Genomic DNA, 23,722 nt, shown 5'->3' with positions numbered 1-23,722 from the left:
ACTGTGGGAATTTCCCACTCAAAACAAACCCATTTGACTCAATGATGAACTATTGGTGGTCAAGGTCAGTGTGTCCGCATGTCCATCCCATTCTCATGAACGCATCAGGCACATCTGGATGGAAATTAATTACATCTGGCACAAAGGACAGTAGGCTGACATACCACATATTCTTTAACCAGCGTGCCCAGGTCTTCATTGAGGTAGATGCTCAGACAGCTCAGCACACAATCACGCCTCACGTTGGTGTGTTTGTTCTGCAAAAAAATGTAAAAATAATGATTCCATACTTGTCCATGTCAGAGACACATTAACACAGGTGTTGAGGCTAACCAAGTCACTGACATTTCCCTACTTGACCACCCCATCACATTGTTTTACCCCACTCAGGTAAAGCTCACACAGGTATAGTCCATTTAGTAAACAGAAATTTTAAAAGGGCCAGAAAAACATTTCAAAATTTAACATATGCGCTTTCATATACAGCTGAGTCGCACCAACCATATGCTTATCAGATTACCAAAAAAAAAAAATTTACATTATCCATCTGGGCCATTATGGTGGTGATCTTTCTTCCTGTAGCTCCACCTTTGGCATTAAAAACCTTGATCAGGTTGTCGGTCTGACGATCCAGTTCTCCCAGGAATTTGGAGGTCAGAGGTACAGTTGTCAGTCGCATAAACTCCAAGTTGATCTGTGAAAGACAACACAGACAGAATACAGATTTTAACAGTTCGTAAAGGTCATTGATAGACCAAGTTATTACACTTCAGATTCACACTGACCTCACTGACATCAAAGAGTGCTGGCCATCTGTTTTGGAAGTCTGGAATGGCTGGCTCCTGGAGAACCTCCTGCCTCCTGATCGAGAAGGTATACTGCATCATCTTCCTGATCGCAGCCTCATCCTTTTTACCTCTGACAGTAGAGCTACCCTATCTGCCTCCATTCTCTCTCTTGTTTCACCTCTGGGAATGTTTGGACAGAAATTAACTTCTGCCTTCCTGGGCTTCTTGATGTAGGCTGCTGGCTTCTCCTGGCCTTTCCGTTTATTCTTCAGAGAGTTGACTGCAACCTCACGATGTCCAGCTCGGCTGAGAAGAAGAATAATTTTATTTTAACATTAAATGCAAGTCTATGAATCTGCTGGACTGACATTTAATATCTTTCACCACCTTGCGCCAGCACAAATGTGTTAAAGCAAAAGACTTGGTGCTTAGGAGGGGAACAAAATAGATCCCATTAAATAAAACACATACCTAAGCTTTGATCTGAAGTTCATCATCTTTATTTTCAAGTAGTGCTTCCAACCACAGTAGCCACTGCGAGTGCCTTTCTCCAGGAGACATGGGTGAGACTGTATCAGAGCCTTGGCCACTTCTTCTAACTGCTCATCCTTTGGATATGCTGTATACTTCATGATTTCTTCAGCTAGGCCCTCAAGAATATCAGAACGTGTTTTTGGGGTAGGAGACAGCAAAGTTCCATGTGCACTGAACTCATCATTTCCAGTGTGGAGCATCATCTCAGCAAAGTATGAGAAGCGAGGAACAACAAAGACTTTGGGCCAAGAACAGGACCGGGTCTCGGGCGATGACAAGATGATGGTATCATTGCTGCTGTAGGAGTCTGAATCATTTGGCTCATGTGATGAGGAGTTGACACTGGAAGGAGTACCTGGGATTGTAGGGCTGGTATCCCTTGAGAGGGGATTAGAGCTGGTTGTCTCAGAAGGTATGTACACTACTTTCACAGTAGCTTTATCTTCAAGTTCTGAAGTTGACAAGAGGTTCATGAACTGATCATCCATTTCTCTGTCTCTGTACTGAAGTCTGAATGGCTCAGTCACTTGGAAGAAAGTCTTTACTTGAAGAGCGAATTCCTCCACAGTGTTTGGTATTCCAGATTCAATGGTGAGTTTTCTTGCATCGTCTTCACCTCCAAAGAGGACTCTGAAAGTTACTCGTCCTGCCATCCTGCTTTGCTAATCTAAGGTGGAGACACAAACAAACAGGGTGGACAGACATTAGTCTGGTTATTTAAATACTTAACCACCCAAGCAGAGTGCATGGACAGGAGACAGTATTAACCTATAACTGATGTGTTAATGAAGACAGAATGCTAGTAAAGGGAGAACAGGTGGAAGACAGAGGATGGAGTAGGAGAAAGTAGAGATGGTTAAAAGAAGAGGTTATGAGAGGTGGCTTGTAGGGGGGGAAATACTAGAGTGAGGTGGGTAAGAATGGTTTGGAAAGAGAAGAGGCTAGAAGAGTGAGGAGAATGGCAAAAGAGGTGGTCGGAGGAGGGTAAGAGAGGTTAGCAGAGCAGAGGCTCAGACAGCAAGGTAGAGGGTGAGAGTAAGGAGGTGGTTAGTGGTGAGACGGCTAGAAGAGACTTGGAGAGTGAGGAGGATGGGTGAGGAGTTAAGCAAAGAGTGGAAGCCAGGAAAGGTGACTAGTGAAGAATCTACCTTACACTGTCTTCAACCCTTCCCACAAACTCTGTTACAGAATAATTTTCACAGCGCTGTAGCATATGCAAATCAAACCTTTGATGACGATGTGTCTCTTCAGGGTCACCATACGTCTGGATCCAACTCTGTAGGCCACAAGTGGGTAGCAATCTCTTAGCTCCTCAAACTGAACAAGGGCAACCTTTCTATCTGGTGACAAAGTCAACTGAAACGCCCTGAAATGATTCTGATACCAAGCAAAATATAAACGAACTATGAAGCTCAACTCATCTCCCACTATACACATTTGTAGAATCTCTGCAAATTCAGGCATTCCAGCAGTTGAATCACATACAACCATCATTCCATTTCTGTAGTTGATCCCCCTAGTTGTGACATTCTTTGTGAGATTAACTTGACTAATGTCTGGATATTTCTGTCTGAGAGCCACTACAACCTCCTCATTCAGAACATCAATAGGGACTGTGGAGACATTTGTCACTTCCAGATTTGAAGCACGGAGACTAGATGAGTGCAAGTGATAACTGATTGATTGCTGGTGTTTGGTTGCCAGAGTGAGTGCAATATTCCTGAAATTATTCGTGTGTCGGGCAACTTGTTTAAAAAAAAACTATGTTTTGCCTCAAATCTTATCGTCCATACACCCACAAGAGGCCCAAAGCATGTGATCAAGTGTGGATAGTGCTCAAGATAGTGGTGTTTAGGTTTCAGTGTCTCACCTGGGACAAGCTCACGTAGTCTCTGTCTGTGCTCAGACACTTTGACATCAAGGTAGGCGATTGTCTCTTTGCTGTGAACAGGTGCCACAACTAACTCCACGATTTCCTTCAGGTCTAATATCACTTGCCAAGCAAGCTCACCTTCTGGTATAAGGTCTCCTATCAGAAATGGAAGGAAACGTATAAGGCACCAATTTTCATGGGCGTTGCCACCTACTGGAATAGGTGTGTGGTATAAGGTGAGGCCGATTCTTTTTGTCACTCCACTTAAAAGGAAACTTGAGGATACATGTGTTAAGAGACTCAAGACTAAAATACTTCTTCGATATCAGAATGCTCAAACACAGTGCTAGTTCAAATGGGACAACCCCCTCAAACAAATCATGCACTATATCTGGGGGATAGCCTGTGCTGACGTGAAAATGGTTAAGATGCTCAGTTAAAGGGCAAGCTCGCTTCACACCACAGCAACTCGTTTCAGTGTCCTGTGCAGTCTTCAGATGTGCTTCATGTATTTCTTTGGTTCTAAGAGAAAAAGCACCTGAATAAACATCAGTTAACTGGATCTCTTCTTTCTGAGCAGTACAAAATCGACAAATATAATGCCCAGAAAAGCTCTCTACAAAACCAGCCAAAGCGTGGGCACCCAAATTGTCAGCAATAACACTGTGCACTGTTCCTTTGACAAAAGTCCCAAGCTTTGAAACATAGACACCGTGCTCTTCTAATGTCACAAGATCGTGTAATAGTGGCTCTAATATTTTTCTATATCCATATGTCTTTACATCATTACTCTTGCACAAAACTGCTAAATAAATAGAGGTGAGTGCTGAGTGAGAGCCTGGTCCCAAGTTATTAAGAATCCAGTATATGCTACACAACTTGTGCTTCTTCCTTGATGTGCCCAAAGGATTACACAATTCGAAGTCATCAATGTATAAGGTTAAACAAATTTTTAACTCATCACCTGACAGGAAAGGGTTTTCTTTGAAGTATACACCATCTGCTATGGAGCAATACTGCTGGTTTTCAAGCTGGTCTGTGTTACTGCCCTGTGTTCTGTGGCTATCAATAACTCTATTCAACACTTCAGGACAATCAAGTACCTGCTGCAAAGATCGCAGTAATGGGATATATTGAAAGGACCTGCTTGTTTTTTGATCAAGAACAAACTCTACTGGCTCGACAACCTTAAACACTTCTTTATAGTACTCTTTTCTCTTATAAGCTGTCGCAAGGGGGCCGCCTTTTCCCAGTGCGTTTAACAAAGGATTAGATTTACAAAGTGAATCAGACAATTCCTTAATAACCAAGCTATCAACCTCTATGTTTTTGCTTTTGAAAAAATCTGAAATACTGCTACAAGTTGTTGAAACAGACACAGTACTCAACAAGTAGTGCAGCTCATCAACCAATTCATCGATTGCTGTAGATGGAACATGAAAAATGTTTTCCAACTTCAATAGAACAGAGCCAAGTTTTTTTTCTACAACTTCAGGAAGATCATCTGAATTATCAGTATCACTACCTTCATCTAAGTCTGACAGACTACCATCTATGGCCACAGTAAATGTGGGCCCTTCATCCACTGGACTAGACTCAGCACTGACTTTAACTACACCTGCTTTAAAATCCTTTAGACTGTGTGGATTATGCTTACGATTTTTATGCGTGTTAAAAGTAGCATATATGTTTGACTGATATGTACATCCCTCAAACATACAAGTTACATTTTCATACTGCCTAAGGTGTTGATTAATATGACTAAAGTATTCCTTCTCTGTTGAAAGTTCTTCACGCCCACATGTCTGACATGAGAACGTAGCGGACTGAGCACTTGCTGTTTCTAACTTTCTGTGTGTTCGATATGTGTGACCCAAAAGTTTCTTCCAGCTTGTGAACGTGCAAGGACAGTCTAAATATACACAGGGATATCGGCCTGTTCGGCTATGGTGGAAATGCCTCAGCCTAAAATGTTTTAATAACTCATACCTGGTAGATAACGAACTGTCACACAATTTGCAAGGCCACATTCACACAGCACCTGTGCATGAAGACAAAGAACAACAAATCTGTTAGGTTATTTGTAAAATGAGCTGCCTTTCAGCTTGAGTTTGTTGTTATGGTTTAACAGCTTTCATGATGTTACAAAAAGGCATTAAAAAAGCCAGCTCCTCTTCAAAGTGCATAATGAACTTTGAAAAACCCACAGATCATACATTGCAGGCCTAATAAGGTTTTTATGTTGTAAAACAAATCATTTATGCTTTAAACATGCTTACTCTAAACATTTCAGCTTGATATTGTAAACCAAATTTTAAGTTCACATGAACTATAAATGAATACAAACTACATTTAAACTGTGCTACATTTTGATGTGTACATCTTTTAACTTATACTTACATAATCTATGTTGCCACATGGAGGTGAGAACACAGGATGTGAGGAGAATGAGAAAAATATCCCAAGAGCTAGGTATCTGAAAAAAAAAAAAATATATATATATATATATATAGGTGAGAAGAAAAGCTTTCATCCAAAAATGCTTCCATGTTTACCCACATAAACAGACAAGCAGCACACTCTGTATAACGTAGAGTGAGCCGGAAAAATTATGTCATAGCCACCACAAAAGGCAGCATGACCATCGATGTTTAACGAGCAGGGAGGCGTGCATTAAGACAAAAAAGGCGGGAGGCCCACGTCGACCAAACACTGCAAGATAGTGATTTGTATTCATGACTGAGCTCGTGAAGCAACTTTCCCTCTGCCCCCCAAAAAGTTTAATTGTAGATTAAACTATTTCTGTAGAATCACAGAAATGTCATTTTTATGCATTCAAAACGCAGAATTTCACCGAAAGGTATCGAGTTTTCACGTACCAAAACAACCCCATGGAGTTCTCAAGTTATCCTTTAAGCAAATTGATATAAAACAATTCTTCAGACAGCCTAACTTGTTACAAAATGAACAGGCTAAATGTTGTGGACAAAGGGCAGTGTTTCCCCTCCTATATGACCGACGAGGCGGGCCGCCTCGCTAGTATAGGCCACCGCCTCACTACAATTTTGCCGACATTGCCGCCTCACTGGTCCGCGGCAAAAAACAAAAACGGAAAGCACCAAGCCACCGGAGCTGTCATTTTTAACTCTGCTGTCCCCGGTCACAGACTGCTCAGACTCCCCGGCTGGCTAGCTATCCCCCGCTAGCTGGTCGGCTAACACCTGCCGCTCCTCCCCGCTCGTCTGCCCGGGACGGACAAACAACACCCCCCCCCGCCGCCATTTCAACCCAGGGGAAACACTGAAGGGAATGCTATCTAGCTAGCTAAACTACCGATGAAAAGAGTAGTCATTTTAACAGGCACAAAAACCGACTGCAAAGGGCTAGTTTAGTCCGGTATCAAGCTGTATTTCCAAGCTAGCTATGAAATAGCTAGCTTGTTAGCTATGATGCTAGCGGGTACACGCGACGTGACCAAGATAAAGCTGCTTAAAATAATCACGAACTACGTAAATTTTATCACACATAAATTTATATTGATGTGATGTTATATAAATTGCACGATTAGGACACATTTGGGAGTAATTACTAATTAGACACCGGATGTCTCAGATTTCTTACCATCACATGGACGACTGCTTATACCCACACGTGCCTGAGTGTTGGCATCCAGAGGAAGTGCAGGACATCGTTTCCGGTTTCCCCATTTCACTTCACATAACTTTTATGACAACCAATCACATAAATTTTAAATAACAGAATCCTGTTTTTTTTATAGCTTTGGTTATTTAAACCATTTTAGTATGTATTAACCAATTATATTTAATACATTTTAGAATTGATTAAATTATGCAGATTATAATTAATTTTAATGCATATATTTTAAAAATGCGAGTTTATAAATAAAATCAAATAGATGTAAATGCATAAAAATTAATTCTGCCCTGAATCATTTCTGTGAGTGTACACGGAAACGGTGGGAAACTTACAGAACCTGCGTTAGATAAATAGTTACCACCTAAAACGTGTGTGCTCGTTTGTAAGAGATGGAGCGTTAAATGTGTGAGTGTGTTCATCTGAGAACTAAAGGCCTGATTAATATGTGATGATTGTTGTTGGAGACGGTGTGTAGAAAGGATTCTATTTTTTACTAGAAGAACCTTTCTGTCCTCTATGCCCAGGCACTGACATAAAGGCTGCTCGTAATGAATGATAGATGGTGATCCAGTGTAAGTCATATTTTTCTAAGCACCAATTGGAGCAGCACTCCCAATTTCATTGTATACCCGTGTACAATGACATAAAGGCTTTCTATTCTATTCTAAAAACCCCGTAACTTAGCTCCACAATAACTAGAAAACCCCCATAACTTAGCTCCAGAACAACTAGAAAAAAAACCATAACTTAGCTCCACAATTAGCCGCCGTTCCCAGCTCTCTCTACTGCTGACTCTCAGCCAATCAGAGGTGAGCTAACTAAACATGACACGTTCACTGACATTAGGTAAATCTGGAACTGAACAATTAACACTGAAAAGTCAACATCAACAACTGTATCAGTCTGTTAGAATGTTCTGTTATCTTCTTGTAAAATGATTCATATTTGCATGAAAGTTGTTGGTATTCATGACTTAATGAAGAACTGATGGATATCGTGATGCATGGAACAGCTTTGGTTACACTTCCATCAGCGTTCCTACTTACAACAAAATCGACTTACGTTGATCCGTAGGAACGGAGCTCCGATGTCAGTCGAGGACCTCCTGTATATATATGAAACAGATTTAGCATAGTGAAACTTCTTTCCAGAGTTAATGTGCAGAGTAGAGTAAAACTTTCTGGAGGTATAATCATAGTAAACAGTTATATACCTACTGAATGTGAACCTTTCTGTCACGGACTGAGCAGGGGGACCCGAGCAGAAAACCACACTACCAGGGCTGGCTGAATGCAAGTGGTTTATTGTAGGGAGTGAAAATGGTGGCTAGGTGGGGGGAAACCAGGGTGTAGGAGCGGGGGGTAGACAGACAGGCGGGGGCCGCTCCGGCGGACGGCCCGGGGGCCGGACAGACAGACGGGGGTCCTCCGGGGGCGGAGCCGGGTCCGGTGGGTCTTCCGGGGGCGGAGCCGGAGGGAAGGCCTTAAGCCTTTCGCAGGCAGCCGAAGCCCTGGGGGCCGGAGGCGGTGCGTCGACCACCGCGGGAACTGGAGGCGGTGCGTCGACCACCGCGGGAACTGGAGGCGGTGCGTCGACCACCGCGGGAACTGGAGGCGGTGCGTCGACCACCGCGGGAACTGGAGGCGGTGCGTCGACCACCGCGGGAACTGGAGGCGGTGCGTCGACCACCGCGGGAACTGGAGGTGAGTGGCTGCCATGGGGAAGTGTGACGGGGCTGTCCAGGAACTGCTGAATGTAGTCGGGTAGGTAATTAATCAGACCAGGTCGCTGAACCGCCAGTCGAAGGCCCTGGGCCACAGTCTCCTCCCTGGGATCTTTCCTCCACTCATCATGTAGATCACGTAATGCATAAAAGTATATGCTGTTCTCCAAACAGGAGAAGAGAACTACAAGGGAGGAGCCCTGGGTCCAGGGCAGGGAGTCAGGGTCCTCAGTTGGTGGAACTGGGGTCTGGGTCCGGTTCTGGGGAGCAGAGGTCGGGGTCCGGTTCTGGGGAGCAGAGGTCGGGGTCCGGTTCTGGGGAGCAGAGGTCGGGGTCCGGTTCTGGGGAGCAGAGGTCGGGGTCCGGTTCTGGGGAGCAGAGGTCGGGGTCGGGGTCCGGTTCTGGGGAGCAGAGGTCGGGGTCGGGGTCCGGTTCTGGGGAGCAGAGGTCAAAAAGATGGCTCCCGTGTGGACTGGAGACGGAGGGCCGGAGTGCGGTCTCGCTGAGGCAGAACCCCGGGAACCATGGTGCCTCTTAGAAGGCAGTTTTATTGCCCAACGGGTTCCCCAGAAGGGAGAGGATGTGTCATAACCTGCCATGGGAACTGTAGGATCCGGAGATGAGGTGAGGGGCAGAGCAGAAGGAATCCGGTTGCAGGGTTGGCAGCGACTGTGAGGAGAAGGTTGGTCCAAACCCTGGTAGTGCTTTCCGGGTCCGTTTGTGGCCAGAGCGTTCTGTCACGGACTGAGCAGGGGGACCCGAGCAGAAAACCACACTACCAGGGCTGGCTGAATGCAAGTGGTTTATTGTAGGGAGTGAAAATGGTGGCTAGGTGGGGGGAAACCAGGGTGTAGGAGCGGGGGGTTCCAGGCAGGAGAGGGGGTCCAGGCAGGAGAGGGGGTCCAGGCAGGAGAGGGGGTCCAGGCAGGAGAGGGGGTCCAGGCAGGAGAGGGGGTCCAGGCAGGAGAGGGGGTCCAGGCAGGAGAGGGGGTCCAGGCAGGAGAGGGGGTCCAGGCAGGAGTGGGGGTCCAGGCAGGAGTGGGGGTCCAGGCAGGAGAAACTGGTGAAGGTTCGTCGGCGGGGGGTTCCAGGCAGGAGTGGGGGTCCAGGCAGGAGTGGAGGTCCAGGCAGGAGAAACTGGTGAAGGTTTGTCGGGGAGAGCCGGAGGGGAAGGAGGACGGCGTGGGATCCCGGACAGCTGAACTGGGGGAGGCAGGAGAAAACAGGGTCAGAAGTTGGCAGAAACTCAATACACAGATTGTGAAGGTGGCTAGAGAGCAAACCGAACTGCGTGGTTCTTGTTTAACGCTCTGGCAGGGAGTGGAAGGCTGAGCCGGTCTTTATTGCAGAGGTGAGTCGTTAGTGAATGATCATCAGCTGTCCGGGAGCTGTGCAGGTAGTTGATTACCTGAGTGGAGTCAGCTTGAGGAGCTAGACTCCACTCAGGCACCGAGCTGTAGGGGAGAGACAGGGCAGAGGAGCGGATGGGAGACAACCAGACAAACAGACAGACAGGACAGAGGAGCGGACGGGAGACAACCAGACCGAGACAGGGCAGAGGAGAGGATGGGAGACAACCAAACAGACAGGACAGAGGAGCGGAACCGTGACACTTTCATTTTACCCAGTATTGGTAACACCTTTGGAAAAATGTTGGATATGTTGATATGAGTTTTTGTAAAATAAATAATCAAAGGAATTCAACAATAATTTATGGCACTACAAGTTTGTCATCCTGTATAAAAGACCTTTGTGAGCCCTCTCTTGTCTTCAGTCATCACTGTTTCCATAGGCATAGCTTTACATTAGAGTGATAAATGAGCCCACAGTGAGTGAAAATGTGATGCTTGGCATTCTGTTGACAATAAAGATAGATCTCTAACTTATATATGTTTTAAGTTCCATATTAAGTTCCATTTAATGAAAATATTTCATCATTTGACTTTTAAGTTGGTCAACTCAATTGGAGATTGTGTTTGTGTGTGAAGGAAGCTGTTGTTGATTGAATAAATACTTTTTTCAGATTTATTTCTTGTATCTAAAACAGCATCAGGGCCATCCACCCAGTGAGAGGTGCTCAAGGTTTAGAGACAAGTGGAAGAACACTGTTTATCTGCTTGAGCACAGAGATCCGTCTGAGGAACATCCACAGAGAGTTCAGCTGTATCATCACCGTCTGCTTGTGTTACCGATGTCAAGCTTGGATCATAATGCTGATGCTAAAAGCAGACCATCTTCAGATGTTAATTACAGTATGTTGGAAGGAGAGGCTAAGAAATGCTGATGTTTCAGATTGGCTGCTATACATCACTGTCAGAAACCTCTCTCTCCTTCCTGTCTAACGTCTTACACCGTCTTAATGACAGTGATCTCTTTCTCACAGCTATCTACATTAGCCATATTATCTTTGCTTTTAATTACATCTGAGTTGGCTACAATCTGGAATATGTCAATGATTTTGTCTGTTTCCAGAATTTAATGGGATTGTTGAGACTTTCTTAAATGGAGTTTAAGTAATTTTCTCATTTGGAAGCACTGGTGTGATTTTTTCATTTATTTATTTACAGGCGGACAGACAGATTGCTGGGGATTTTAATGTGCACTGTATATCTACTGGGTCTGTTCTGAACACATGGAGAACACTCTCAGAGCTCATTCTAGTTCTGATTCTGTTCTACATTGGAAGATGCAGGGACCTCTTTGTTTTTATTTCTGGTGTGTAGTTCTGTGAATCTTTGGAGGCCATTGATCCAAAAAGGTAATCTGGTTCTTTTAAAGCTTCTAGCTGATTCTATAGCTGAACCCATTGCTTGTATGTTTAATCTGAATTTCTTGACCACATCTGGAATCCAGCCCATGTTCTGTTCTCACTGAATGATCGGGACTCTCAGATTTAACAACCAATACCAAACCAAACCTCAAGTGAACTCTCAGCTGGAAAAAGCATTTCCTAGCAATAATCTGAGGTGAAAGTCAGTCTGGCTTTAGGTTGTAGTAGAATAGCAGCAGCTAATGACATTATCAATCTGTTTAAGAGCTGCTGCTGACCAGCCTCTGGTGGGGAACTAATTAAATATCTTCTAACAAACCCCTGGGTGTCTGGGTGGAGGACAGGCTCTCTTTTAGAGTGCATGTGAAGCACTTAGGCCTGCTTTAATTTAGCAATGGGTAAAACGCTGGTGCCGGCGATATTCTGAAGTGTTTTAGATTACAGAATTATCTGTTTGATTGCTGCAGCATCTTCTCTTCACTGTTGAACTCTGTGTATCACACTTCACTACGTTTTATATCCAACTCCTTGTCGAGGACTCAGAACCGTGTACTTCAGAAGACTGCAGCACTGATTTAGTTCTATTTACAAAGTAGTACTGCATAAAGCCTTGTCTTAGTTGTGTGACTTTCTGTCACTTACCAGCAGTTGTTATCCTTTTGTGATCATCTAAATCAGGGGTCTGCAACCTTTAACACTCAAAGAGCCATTTCGACCCGTTTCCCACAGAAAAGAAAACACCGGGAGCCGCAAAATCCTTTTGGCATTTAAAATGAAGACAACGCTGCTTATATCGCTTTTTTACTTCTATGCCCTTGTTAATCAGTCGTGATTAATTAATTACAAAGCCTCTAATTAGATAGATACATTTTTTTTAAATTGTGTCCTTCCACTAATATTTATCTTACTTGGTTAATGTCATTTTTGCTCCTGGACCTCATATGTTGCGTAATGTTAGCTGGAAATCCATATTTTGCTTGCCATTCTTGAGTACAAAACGATGTGAAACTACAGGCGTTGCTTCTCCAGGAGTAAAACAAAAAAAGGCATGAAACGTGTGTGAATCAGAAGCTCCGTGTTGTCTCTCTGCATCAACCTTGCGCTCTCATGTCCCAGGGGGAAACTCAGTGTTGCCAGGTGGGAAATGTAGGATAATCGTACCAGAGACATAAAATTATCGTATTTTGGGGAAAATTATCGTACACCCATCATAATCAAACTAAACAAGTCTATTGATGCGCTATAGTCACTCTAGTGTTGAATAGCGTCTAACAGGCACTCACGGCTTTGCGTCAGTATGGAATGGATCAAAGAACGTCTCTGAATGGATTCATCAGCAGCCCCACAGTTGTGTTAGGCTAATGTGTCCCCCATAAACAATGACGGGTGGGAACTAATGAGCCAAATCATGAGGCCTGGAGGCTGCCCAATGTTAGGAAATAGACATAGCACCAGGTTTAACCCTTTAAGCTGCAGTCAATTCCAGCCATTTTCAGTACAAAAAATCACTAATATTCTATTTGTAAATAAAAAATATGACGAGAAATACAGGGAATATTGGACACGCATCGCGAGGTGCATTTCCTCGAAAACGACCGATTCGTGGATTATATACCAACTTCAAGACATGTTTTGGACAAAATAGTTTACTGGCTTGTGTCGTCTGGATGTCCAAGGTTGGATTATGGCCGATTTTTGTGGAATATTTTCATCTGTGTGTAATAATGAACCCGGAAATGTGAGTCGCGCTGTGTACGTTGAAGCCGTGTATAGAGAACGGATGGATGAATATTCATTGTTTGTCGGACAAATGTGTTTATATTACCCGCTGTGATAATCACATCTGAAAGTGGTTTATACCGGCGGATTCATGAGAATCTAAGCTTTCCATTGGCGTATAGTGTTTGTATAATCGCGTTTGCAGCCTTCGGACATTCTTTAAATTCCTATGCAAATTAGTAGGTGTACCGCCGGCGGTACACTGAAGTTTAATGGGGTAAATAGTATTCATGATAACTGACAAGGAAATAGAAAATGTTTTTTGGATTTGCTGTGGTTTTTTAACACAGTTATTTCGGCCACCAGCTCTGTCTTGCAGCACCGGCAAAGAGCTTTGCTTTCCAAGCCTGCAACAGGTCTCAACCACCCGGCAAATTGGCTCTCCCACTCTTTTCTATAAGTTTGTAGGCAATGCTGCTTACTTCGACTCTGTCCCGCCCCCGCCGTTTTCTTAGCCTCTCCTTCTCCTCCTTCTCCTCCTTCTCCTCCAGGTTCTCTCATTTTCTTTTCCGCGCTTCACTTCTTCCAGACCAGGTCGGCTCTGTTTCTTCTTCTTTTCTTTTTTTCATTTCCTCACTCATGGGGCGGGCGCAGCGGACTATTCAGCCAATCATTACTGTTGTTCTGAGGCAAGCTCACATTTAGAAAAGCACGATTGGCTTGAAACTTGTCACATGGAAAGAGATGCCTTCAGGGTTCACAAAAAAAATCCGACAGACAGTTGCGACAGGCTGATTACAACCGATTACAACCGCACTTTCACGGAATGGTCAAATTATCGTATATTTGGCCTTTTTTGGGATTATTGATCGTACATCGTACCGAGGGCAAAATTATCGTGCAAATACGATAATTATCGTACACCTGGCAACACTGGGGAAACTCCAGCAGCACATCCGGTGGAGTGACACATCAAAATAAGAGCGGTAATTTCACAATAAAACTCTCTATATTAAAATGCATTGAAACGTGCCTGAAAGGCAGAACAATTTATTTTCCAAAGTTACAGGGAGCCACAACAGAGGGCTGAAAGAGCCCCTTGCGGCTCTGGAGCCGTGGGTTGCCGACCCCTGGTCTAAATGGTTGCTCTGCAGGGTACCGGGATTTGCTGGGTGTTCCTGGAATGACCTCCAGAACACATTGCTGACATGAGTTTGTCTTCTTGGCAGAGTTCCAAACTCTGGTCAAATGCTACTCCTGTTTTGTGTATTTTAATCCCCTGGCTATTCTACTCTGCTTTACTGTCCTCTTAGCCAGGTCTTACCCAAAAACCATATTTAATCCTCAAGTGTTCCCTTGTTAAATAAATGCTAAATTCATTAAAATACATACAAAGCTTGTTCATATGTTAATAATATGGGTGTGTTTTGGGTTTCCAGCAGAATATTTCTTACTAAGAGGCAATGGGAAACACAGCAGAGCTTGAAATGAAGGAGTCAGAAGTCATCGTGTTTTCCTGAGGGCTTCTAACGGGGCAGGACATGGAGCTCTGAAACACTTTGGAAAGTGTATCAGTTGTATCCAAAGTAGTCCCAGACCAGAAGAGACCAATCCACCAGAACATCAGTACATCACTGGGAGACAGAAAAACACCTTTGTCAGACAGAATTTACTAAATAAAAAGACAATCCTGCCTCAGGATGCACATTTTAAACAAGTTTTCTAACAGGTATTTGGCAGCGTTATCAATCAATAATCCATGATTAATTAGTGTGATAAATGCTCATAGAGTATTCTTTTACAACAGTCACATGACACAGCATTGGCCAATCAATGAGAACTAGCACTGCCCTCTTCACCTTTTGGTCTCCATGTTTCTGGAGAAATATTCTTCCTCCATCAGGACAATGAGAACAAACACTCCTCACAGCTTAGACCTGAACACTAAAGAACACCAGCCAGTGGAGACGGTCCTCAACTTTCTTTACCAACCACCTGACTTCAACCCACTGAACATCTCTGGAGTAACAGCTGGGAAAAACAGATGTTCAAGCAGCTCTTTGGAACATCATTCTGTAAAAACGTTGCTTATCAGGTCTGAACAAACCAGTGGAGTTAAAGAGCTTTAGTCATTAAGGAAAAAGATTTGCAAACAAATATGTCCACTCATATATTAATCATTATCATTATCAGGGACGGCTGGTATAAATGGGCTAACAGGGCTAAGCCCTCCCAGGCCAACACAAAAAAGATAAGAAAATTATTTTTTAAATAACTTACAACAGATTGTTTTAAGTTTAGGTGAAACCAAAGGTAGCAACAGCACCAATCAGTCAAAAGAAAAACACAGAATATCTCTAAATGGGCTTATTTTTACAGCCCCAGCAGATACAGTCCGCTTTCATTCATTTCGTTCTTGTAAGTGATTGACAGGTGTCATGTCCCGCCCCCCGTGATTTACTGATCATTTGGGCTAACTTCAGTCAGCCCACAGGCCTTGACTTTGACCAATAGCAGCGAGTTAACACAGCGGTGCTGCTATTTGTGCCAGAGTTGGGAAGGAGGGAGAAAAGGTTAGCTATGGCGGGCGTTAGCATGAACGAGGTGGATTATTTGCTTTCATGTCCATTTTCCTCAATGTCTTTGGAGGAAAAGCTGGAAGTTAAGAGACTGGGATCACATCGGCCATCGATGTGAGCTTCTTTTCAAATAAGGTAGGCCCATGGTGACCTGTTAAAGGACTGTGACACCTTGTTTTTGCTGAGGTCATCTGTTGTACTGAAGGCGTGTTTTGCACTACATGTCACCAAACAGTTGTAATAAGACAGTTGCAGCAGGCTGTCTGTGGGCAGTCGCTGCAGTTGGAACATGTTTTGTAGTTGTGTGTGTGTGTGTGTGTGTGTGTGTGTGTGTGTGTGTGTGTGTGTGTGTGTGTGTGTGTGTGTGTGTGTGTGTGTGTGAGAGTGAGTGAGTGAGAGAGTGTGTTGATGTAGAGCACTAAAAGTATAGTGTACCTGTAATTGATGTAACTGTGTGTATCATAGGTGATGCTGCTTTTGCAGCTGTGTTAACCATTTAATCCGTATTATGCATTTGTTAGCCCACCCAACAAATTTCACCACCAGCCGCCACTGATCATTATTATTCAGATATATATGGATGTATTTAAGAAGTTGTCATTTTGAAAAGAACAACAACAAAACAATTAGCTGTGCTTTCATAAACTGGAGCTAGAGGACGTGTGCTAAGGCCGACCTTCCACAAGTTAGATCAGAAGAGAACTTTAAAACAACCTGTTTCAGAGAAGAGATGAACTGAGGGACTGCATGAGGCACCAGGAAAGGATCATTATTCTTGAATCATGCAAACTATACCAGTGGAACCTCAGGCTAAACTGTAATTGTAAGCCGTGCATCATATTTTCCTTTAAAACTATTTTTTCCAGGTGGAGATGTGTGTGTGTCCGGACATGACAGCGGGCCAGTGTTTGAAGAACAGCCAAGCAGCTTAATTTATCCTGAAGGCCTGACAGAAGGAAAGGTGACCCTGAGCTGTCAGGCCAGAGCCAGTCCAGCTGCTTCCTACAGGTAGGTCACATATCGCTCTCTGCAGAACACTTAACCAGAGTCCAATCAATGGTGAATCGCACAGAGCAAAACACGTCATGACATTTTACTAGGTTCACAAGTTCCTCTAAAATTATGAAGAATCAAACTACCTTTGTTCCAACTCAGAGCACGATCCTACCAGAGACACTAGAGAACAAAACAGGATGTGTAAACAGGAATATCAGGCATCAACCTGCCACATAAGAGATGTTCTTCTTGTCCCATTTTAACCTAAACCTGTCCTCACCTGGTATAGGATCTATTATGCAGCTGGAGGACACCTCAGCACACTTCAGCACCGAGGGATTCTAAATTCTATCACCTTTTAATGACTGCATTTCTTTTAAATTATACTGTAGGATATTTGATTTTATGAATAATTACAAATACTGAGAATGACAGTATAAGGTACCGAGGAGCAGACAGAGACATCAGAATTAGCAAAGGTCTTTTATTAAACAAACAAGAAGCGAAGCAGAGGCAGCCAATCTACTGAACCGTATTCAGAACCAAACTAAGCTTAAACAAATGAAAGAATACTCAACTAAAAGACATGAGAGGAACCCCCAAGAAAACTACAGCAAACATACACTAAACTAGCCACAAAAACGGCTACTCACAGGGGCAGATAATTAGGCTGGGGGGCAGACAGGCTTGGGGTATCGGCGTCTGGACTAGATTTGTGGAAGCAGGCAGGTGATAAAGAAAATTCACGGCTTGATCACTCGATCAAAAACACCCAAGACCAACTCTCAACAGACTCCTGTCTGACGCTACGATCTGGTGGCGAATGCAGGGATGAGCTGTGCTTTACCGGTGCAGTGATGAGATGCAGGTATGCCATCTCCTCAGCTGCTTCCAATGCGACAGAATTACATGCAGCAGCCAGGGAAGAGGGAGAGAGAGACAGACCATCCAACCGGGAGAGAAAACAGGAAGATGAGAGACAGAGCAGTGGGGGAGAGGGGCAGAAAGTAAGAAAAATGGACAGAACGCAACCCTGACAGCATTTGTGATTTCCAGTCAGATTAACTGACAAAAATGATTCTAAAATGAGCTTGAACAGCAGAACTTTCTCAGTTTTGGACCTTGTAAAATTAATTTGCAGGGGATCTGGGAAATCTGATTAGCAAAGGATACAAAAGAGTTAGTGACCAACAAAACATCAGGCAAAACAGTCTCCACAGTAATGAGGAAGAACAGAACAGTGAGTGATGAGGAAGTAATGAGGAAGAACAGAACGAGGCCTACCACAAACCAGAGTATCGTTTTCTGACAACAGGGGCAGTACACCATCACTGACTGACTATTCCTCTCTCTTACCTCGACTTTAGACAGATAGACTTCTGACAATATTAGCATGAACTTTATTTGTTTGACACATTGTGCTTTCCAAAAAAATTACCTTAGTTTTAATAAAAACAAATTCACACAACTCATTACGTTCCTAAACATTCTAATTAATGTAGTCACATTATTTATTTATGTATTTTTATTTAATTTAATTGTTTCTTGTTTGCTCTATTGGACAAGACTATAGACATAGTTTATGAGACTATAGCTCCTGTTTATGGGACTATAGACATAGTTTGTGGGACTATAGCTCCTGTTTATGGGACTATAGACATAGTTTGTGGGACTATAGCTCCTGTTTATGAGACTATAGCTCCTGTTTATAGGACTATAGCTCCTGTTTATGAGACTATAGCTCCTGTTTATGGGACTATAGCTCCTGTTTATGGGACTATAGCTCCTGTTTATGAGACTATAGCTCCTGTTTATAGGACTATAGCTCCTGTTTATGGGACTATAGCTCCTGTTTGTGGGACTATAGCTCCTGTTTATGAGACTATAGCTCCTGTTTATAGGACTATAGCTCCTGTTTATGGGACTATAGCTTCTGTTTATGGGACTATAGCTCCTGTTTATAGGACTATAGCTCCTGTTTATGGGACTATAGACATAGTTTGTGGGACTATAGCTCCTGTTTATGAGACTATAGCTCCTGTTTATAGGACTATAGCTCCTGTTTATGGGACTATAGCTCCTGTTTATGGGACTATAGCTCCTGTTTATGGGACTATAGCTCCTGTTTATGGGACTATAGTTCCTGTTTATGGGACTATAGCTCCTGTTTATGGGACTATAGCTCCTGTTTATAGGACTATAGCTCCTGTTTATGGGACTATAGCTTCTGTTTATGGGACTATAGCTCCTGTTTATGGGACTATAGCTCCTGTTTATGGGACTATAGCTCCTGTTTATGGGACTATAGTTCCTGTTTATGGGACTATAGCTCCTGTTTATGGGACTATAGCTCCTGTTTATGGGACTATAGCTCCTGTTTATGGGACTATAGCTCCTGTTTATAGGACTATAGCTCCTGTTTATGGGACTATAGTTCCTGTTTATAGGACTATAGCTCCTGTTTATGGGACTATAGCTCCTGTTTATAGGACTATAGTTCCTGTTTATGGGACTATAGCTCCTGTTTATGGGACTATAGCTCCTGTTTATGGGACTATAGCTCCTGTTTATGGGACTATAGTTCCTGTTTATGGGACTATAGTTCCTGTTTATGGGACTATAGTTCCTGTTTATGGGACTATAGCTCCTGTTTATGGGACTATAGCTCCTGTTTATGGGACTATAGCTCCTGTTTATGGGACTATAGCTCCTGTTTATGGGACTATAGACATAGTTTGTGGGACTATAGCTCCTGTTTATGAGACTATAGCTCCTGTTTATAGGACTATAGCTCCTGTTTATAGGACTATAGACATAGTTTGTGGGACTATAGCTCCTGTTTATGAGACTATAGCTCCTGTTTATAGGACTATAGCTCCTGTTTATAGGACTATAGACATAGTTTGTGGGACTATAGCTCCTGTTTATGAGACTATAGCTCCTGTTTATAGGACTATAGCTCCTGTTTATAGGACTATAGCTCCTGTTTATGGGATTATTGCTCCTGTTTATGGGTCACCAGTTCAACCTGTTGAGCTAGCTGGGCTATCCTTAATTGTTTCTTTAGTACGATGTAATTTCAACTACACTGCAAAAAAAGAAAAGTTGGGTCAACTCAAAATTTCAAGGCAAGAAACTTCGATAAAATTTTAAGTTGGACAATTAAACTAAATATTTTAAGTTTTGCTTCTGAGTTTGCTCAACTCTGAATTTTGATTTTTATCAACTCAACAGTAAGTTCTGCTAACTTATAATTTTACACCGTACTAGCTTTTAATCCTTACTTCAGCTAACTTCCCCTAAGTTGGACTCACTTATAATTTTACACTGTAATAACTTTTTATTATGATTTGTGCTTACTCTCTCTACTCACTTATTACTCACTCTAAATTCTAACTTAATATTTTACATTGTAATAACACTTCATCCTTACTTCTACTAACTGTCCTGTAAATTGTACTTACTTATAATTTTACATTGTAATGACTCTACTGCAAGTTCTTACACAGAATGCACTTTAATTGGGTTAAGTCAGTATATAAAAGAATAATTCAAGAGGAATTTAAACTTGTACACTGCTTTAAATAAGTTTAGTTTATAATGTAGTTCAAATTTGTAATTTCGAACCAATATTGCATAATAAAATGTATAAATAATTACAGATGCAACATATACATTCAGAACATTTGTTTTATTTAAACTACCAGCATCAAATCTCTTCCAACAGGGCCAAGTACATGCAAACTAATGAGACCCAATTGCCCCAGTAGTAGCTGTTTACTTGTGCTACACTGTCTACTTTTAAACTTTGAGATTGAATAACAGATCAAACACGAGTCATGTATACAAGATCATACAGAATCAGTATAATACACAACTATGAATCTAATAAATCTGTTAACAAGGTCACTGAGCACCATAGGGTTACTGGTCTCAAAATATCAAGCTTAAGTCATTTATACAAGACCATACAGAACCCATATGATACACAAGTATGAATCTAAATATACCAAGTGCAATAACTTCTGGTCTCAAAATATCAAGCATAAGTCATGCATACAAGACCATACAGAACCCGTATGATACACAACTATGGGTCTAAAGCATAAAACATGGTGTTGGCTGGACAGAAGGGAACTTTTAGAGGTCAACAACTCCAGATCCAGAATTTGTGGATTCACTGAAGGAGTTTGTTTTTGAGAGATCTGACCCTTGCAGAAAGGGTCTGTACCAAGTTCCATGAAAACCTTCTGAACAGTTTCAAATGTGTACCTGAGATCCTTTGGGTACTTGAAGTTTAAAGCATAGATCAGTCCAAAGAGGTAAGCAAAAGCAGTTGGCAGGTCAGGGAGATCTTGAAGGACAATCTCTTCCTCCACAACAACAGCAACACTCACGACACTTTGAGGAGCCCTGCTGTCATCATCCTCCAGCACAGTGAGGATACCCACAGTGAGGCCCTTCGTCTGCTCCACTTCTGGGTCAATGTCCTGATGTTAACAGACAGGAAAAGACCAACACATGGATTGCAAGACATTAGTCTTAATCAGAATAAGCTGCAACTCTCCACATTATTAAATAACCATTTTTTTCCCCCAAATAGAATTAATTATGAGCTTGACATATTAATTATTTCCACCCCATACCTCACAATCAAAAATTTAACTCAGTCTGACGTAACGTTAAACATTAAGAAGTAGGGATGTGCATTTCAAGCAAAAATACTATTCGATAATCACAGGGCCCCCACCCTTCTGCCGTCTCTCTGCGAACGCACCCCACATACACACGTGCGGACACACACACACACACACACACACACACACACACACACACACACACACACACACACACACACACACACACTCGATGGTCTGACCGTCACATCCCCATAAAAATAGCTGAGGGAAAGCATTGCTGAAGTGAATATTTTTAACATGCCCACCTATGTCTGCCTATGTCTAACTTACTGCACAGTGGATTGAGCCGCAGCATGTGCCTAGCTCGGTTCTCTCTGTCCCCACTAACATAACAGCCTGCTCACCTGCACTGTCTGGGAGCAGAGACCGAGCATGACTGTTATTACCCTGTCTAATAACATCTTCAACATTTATGAAAGATGAGATAAAGTTTCGGCTGACGTTGAGACCACAATTTTGAGTTGAGCATGAATTAACACAATACCAACCAGTCAGAAGATAACATGCTGTCATATTTGAATAGGATTTGCCCAAACAAGCTAATGTTACTGGCTTAACTGCTGTTCCCTTGCTAGCATCAGTTAGCAGCTAACTGCTAAGGACTGAAAAGCCTTGTGTTTAAATGTTGAAAATGTGTAGGTCACTTTCTCCATTACGACACAACTCAAAATAAAATTCCCGTATGATTTCACGTTAAAATATATTAAATTAAATGTTGTTTAAAACTTACCTGTGTAGACTTCAGCCTGAGACAGCAGCACTCCAGCTCCTTGCAGCAGCACACAGCCAGAAGACTTGAAGTGAAAAATATCAACTTGGAAAGTTGGCTTTCCCGCATTTCACAACAAAGAAAAATGAGTTGGCAGAACTGTTGTCCCTTGTATTGAACCACAACGTAAAGATTTAAGTGTTAACAACTCACCAAATTATTTTAGAACATGCAACTGTCTTGCTTTGTTGTGTTAACTTAGATTATTATCTTAAATATCAATAATTTATATTTTTAAGTTTTACCAACATAAATTACGGTTTTAGGCCAAAAAATACAAGTTAGCTTTTTTGCAGTGTAGGGCTGGACCCGAATATCCCAAATATCCCGAATATCCGAATATTCGTTCGCGACGGCACTATCCGGATATTGCCGGCCACCTCCGCCGCGCCGCCGCACCCCCACCCCCGTCGGACGTTATATATATATATATATTATATCCAGATATTCGTCTTTAATAGGGCCCGAATATTCGGAGGCCAGAAACTACTATTTGGGCCAGCCCTAATTTCAACACTTCCCGTTATCTCTGATTTTCCATTGCATCACTTTGCCCTGACTTTTGTCTTGCAGGTGGCTTTTGAATGGCACTGAGGTCCCTCTGGGTTCGGATCGATACACGCTGGTGGCCGGCACCTTGGTGATCAGCGGCCCTGAGCCTCTCAGAGACACCGGCTCATACCAGTGTCTGGCCATCAACCGCTGTGGAACCATCATCAGCAGAGCAGCGAACCTCAAGTTTGGTTGTGAGTGAGAAAAGATCTCAGAACTGTTTGACCTGTTTGAGCTGCCTGAGTGGGTCAGTGTGGAAACATTCAGTGGTAGACAGTCACTTAAAGGATTTCTTCTCTTTTACTATCTTCATGTGATAGTCATCATTTCCTTCATCATTTTTTGCGTTTGTATGTTTCTCCAGACCTTCATGACTTCCCTCCAGACAGCAGGAGTCCTCAGACAGCATATGAAGGTGTAGGAACTTTCTTGGCCTGCCAGCCTCCTCCACATTACCCAGGTATCCAGTCTGCTTCAGGATTTCTACATATTATGGATATGGACATTATAGTACTGTGGACAACTAGAGGATGAGTGGAAGAGAAACTTGGCCACCTGCAGAATGACATTAGGTTCATTCCAAGCTAGCAGGTATTAAAGTGACATGCACTGGTCTTTCTCCTCTCCAGCTCTGTCCTACCGCTGGTTAATCAACGAGTTTCCCAACTTCATCAGGAAAGATGATGGGCGCTGGTTTGTATCACAGGTCACCGGGAACCTGTATGTGGCCAAAGCAGAGCCCAATGACACCGGGAACTACTTCTGCTTCACCACCATCAACATGGACATCAGCACCAAGAGCACCTTCAGCAAGGCCAACCAGCTCACTGTACTTCCAGATGGTATGAGTGGTCCACACCTGCACCGTATATATGAATATATATATATATATATATATGTATATATACAGTTTGTGAATTAACCCATTTAAGGCGGGTGCTGCTGCGGCCAGCAGCAGTAATGCAGCGATAATGCAGCAGCGCTGCTGGCCGCTGCAGCAGCAGCCAGAAAAGTTCAATACAAAGTTACGAGGCAGTGCAGCAACACAATCTGTACCTGGAA

At 42.9% G+C, this 23,722-nt stretch overlaps 2 protein-coding genes across 6 annotated transcripts in view; one reads left to right on the top strand and one right to left on the bottom strand.

Annotated features, from left to right (window-relative positions):
- Positions 1-23,722, top strand: part of cntn2 (contactin 2) — a 192,706-nt gene that overhangs the window by 37,844 nt on the left and 131,140 nt on the right. For both annotated transcript variants that reach the window (XR_007941819.1, XM_051948014.1), the window contains exons 3-6: positions 16,510-16,651; positions 22,682-22,854; positions 23,025-23,120; positions 23,290-23,502. Coding sequence is in view for 1 of the 2 variants with exons in the window: in XM_051948014.1 (XP_051803974.1) it covers positions 16,510-16,651; positions 22,682-22,854; positions 23,025-23,120; positions 23,290-23,502 (624 nt within the window). In the remaining variant the exon portion in view is untranslated. The remainder of the gene's footprint in view (positions 1-16,509; positions 16,652-22,681; positions 22,855-23,024; positions 23,121-23,289; positions 23,503-23,722) is intronic.
- Positions 539-5,895, bottom strand: LOC127533928 (uncharacterized). 4 transcript variants are annotated; one of them, XM_051948042.1, is made up of 6 exons: positions 5,185-5,895; positions 3,193-3,351; positions 2,549-2,598; positions 1,260-1,989; positions 786-1,094; positions 539-694 (listed from the first exon to the last, which is right to left on the bottom strand). In XM_051948042.1, exons 4-5 carry the CDS (start codon positions 1,973-1,975, stop codon positions 884-886), a joined length of 927 nt encoding a protein of 308 aa, XP_051804002.1. In that variant the 5' UTR covers positions 1,976-1,989; positions 2,549-2,598; positions 3,193-3,351; positions 5,185-5,895; the 3' UTR covers positions 539-694; positions 786-883. The 4 variants fall into 3 exon arrangements, with proteins under 4 accessions (XP_051804002.1, XP_051804000.1, XP_051804001.1 ...); XM_051948040.1 differs by having other exon boundaries at positions 3,193-5,895; XM_051948041.1 differs by lacking the exon at positions 2,549-2,598 and having other exon boundaries at positions 3,193-5,895.

The sequence above is a fragment of the Acanthochromis polyacanthus genome, chromosome 5 (assembly GCF_021347895.1).
Source record: "Acanthochromis polyacanthus isolate Apoly-LR-REF ecotype Palm Island chromosome 5, KAUST_Apoly_ChrSc, whole genome shotgun sequence".
Taxonomy (NCBI): Eukaryota; Metazoa; Chordata; class Actinopteri; family Pomacentridae; genus Acanthochromis; species Acanthochromis polyacanthus.
Note: the sequence above shows the minus strand (reverse complement) of the source record. Positions and strands in the feature narration are given on the sequence as shown.

Coding starts and splice junctions, on each gene's coding strand:
- LOC127533928 (XM_051948040.1), bottom strand. CDS start 5,225: ATGTGGCCTTGCAAATTGTGTGACAGTTCGTTATCTACCAGGTATGAG.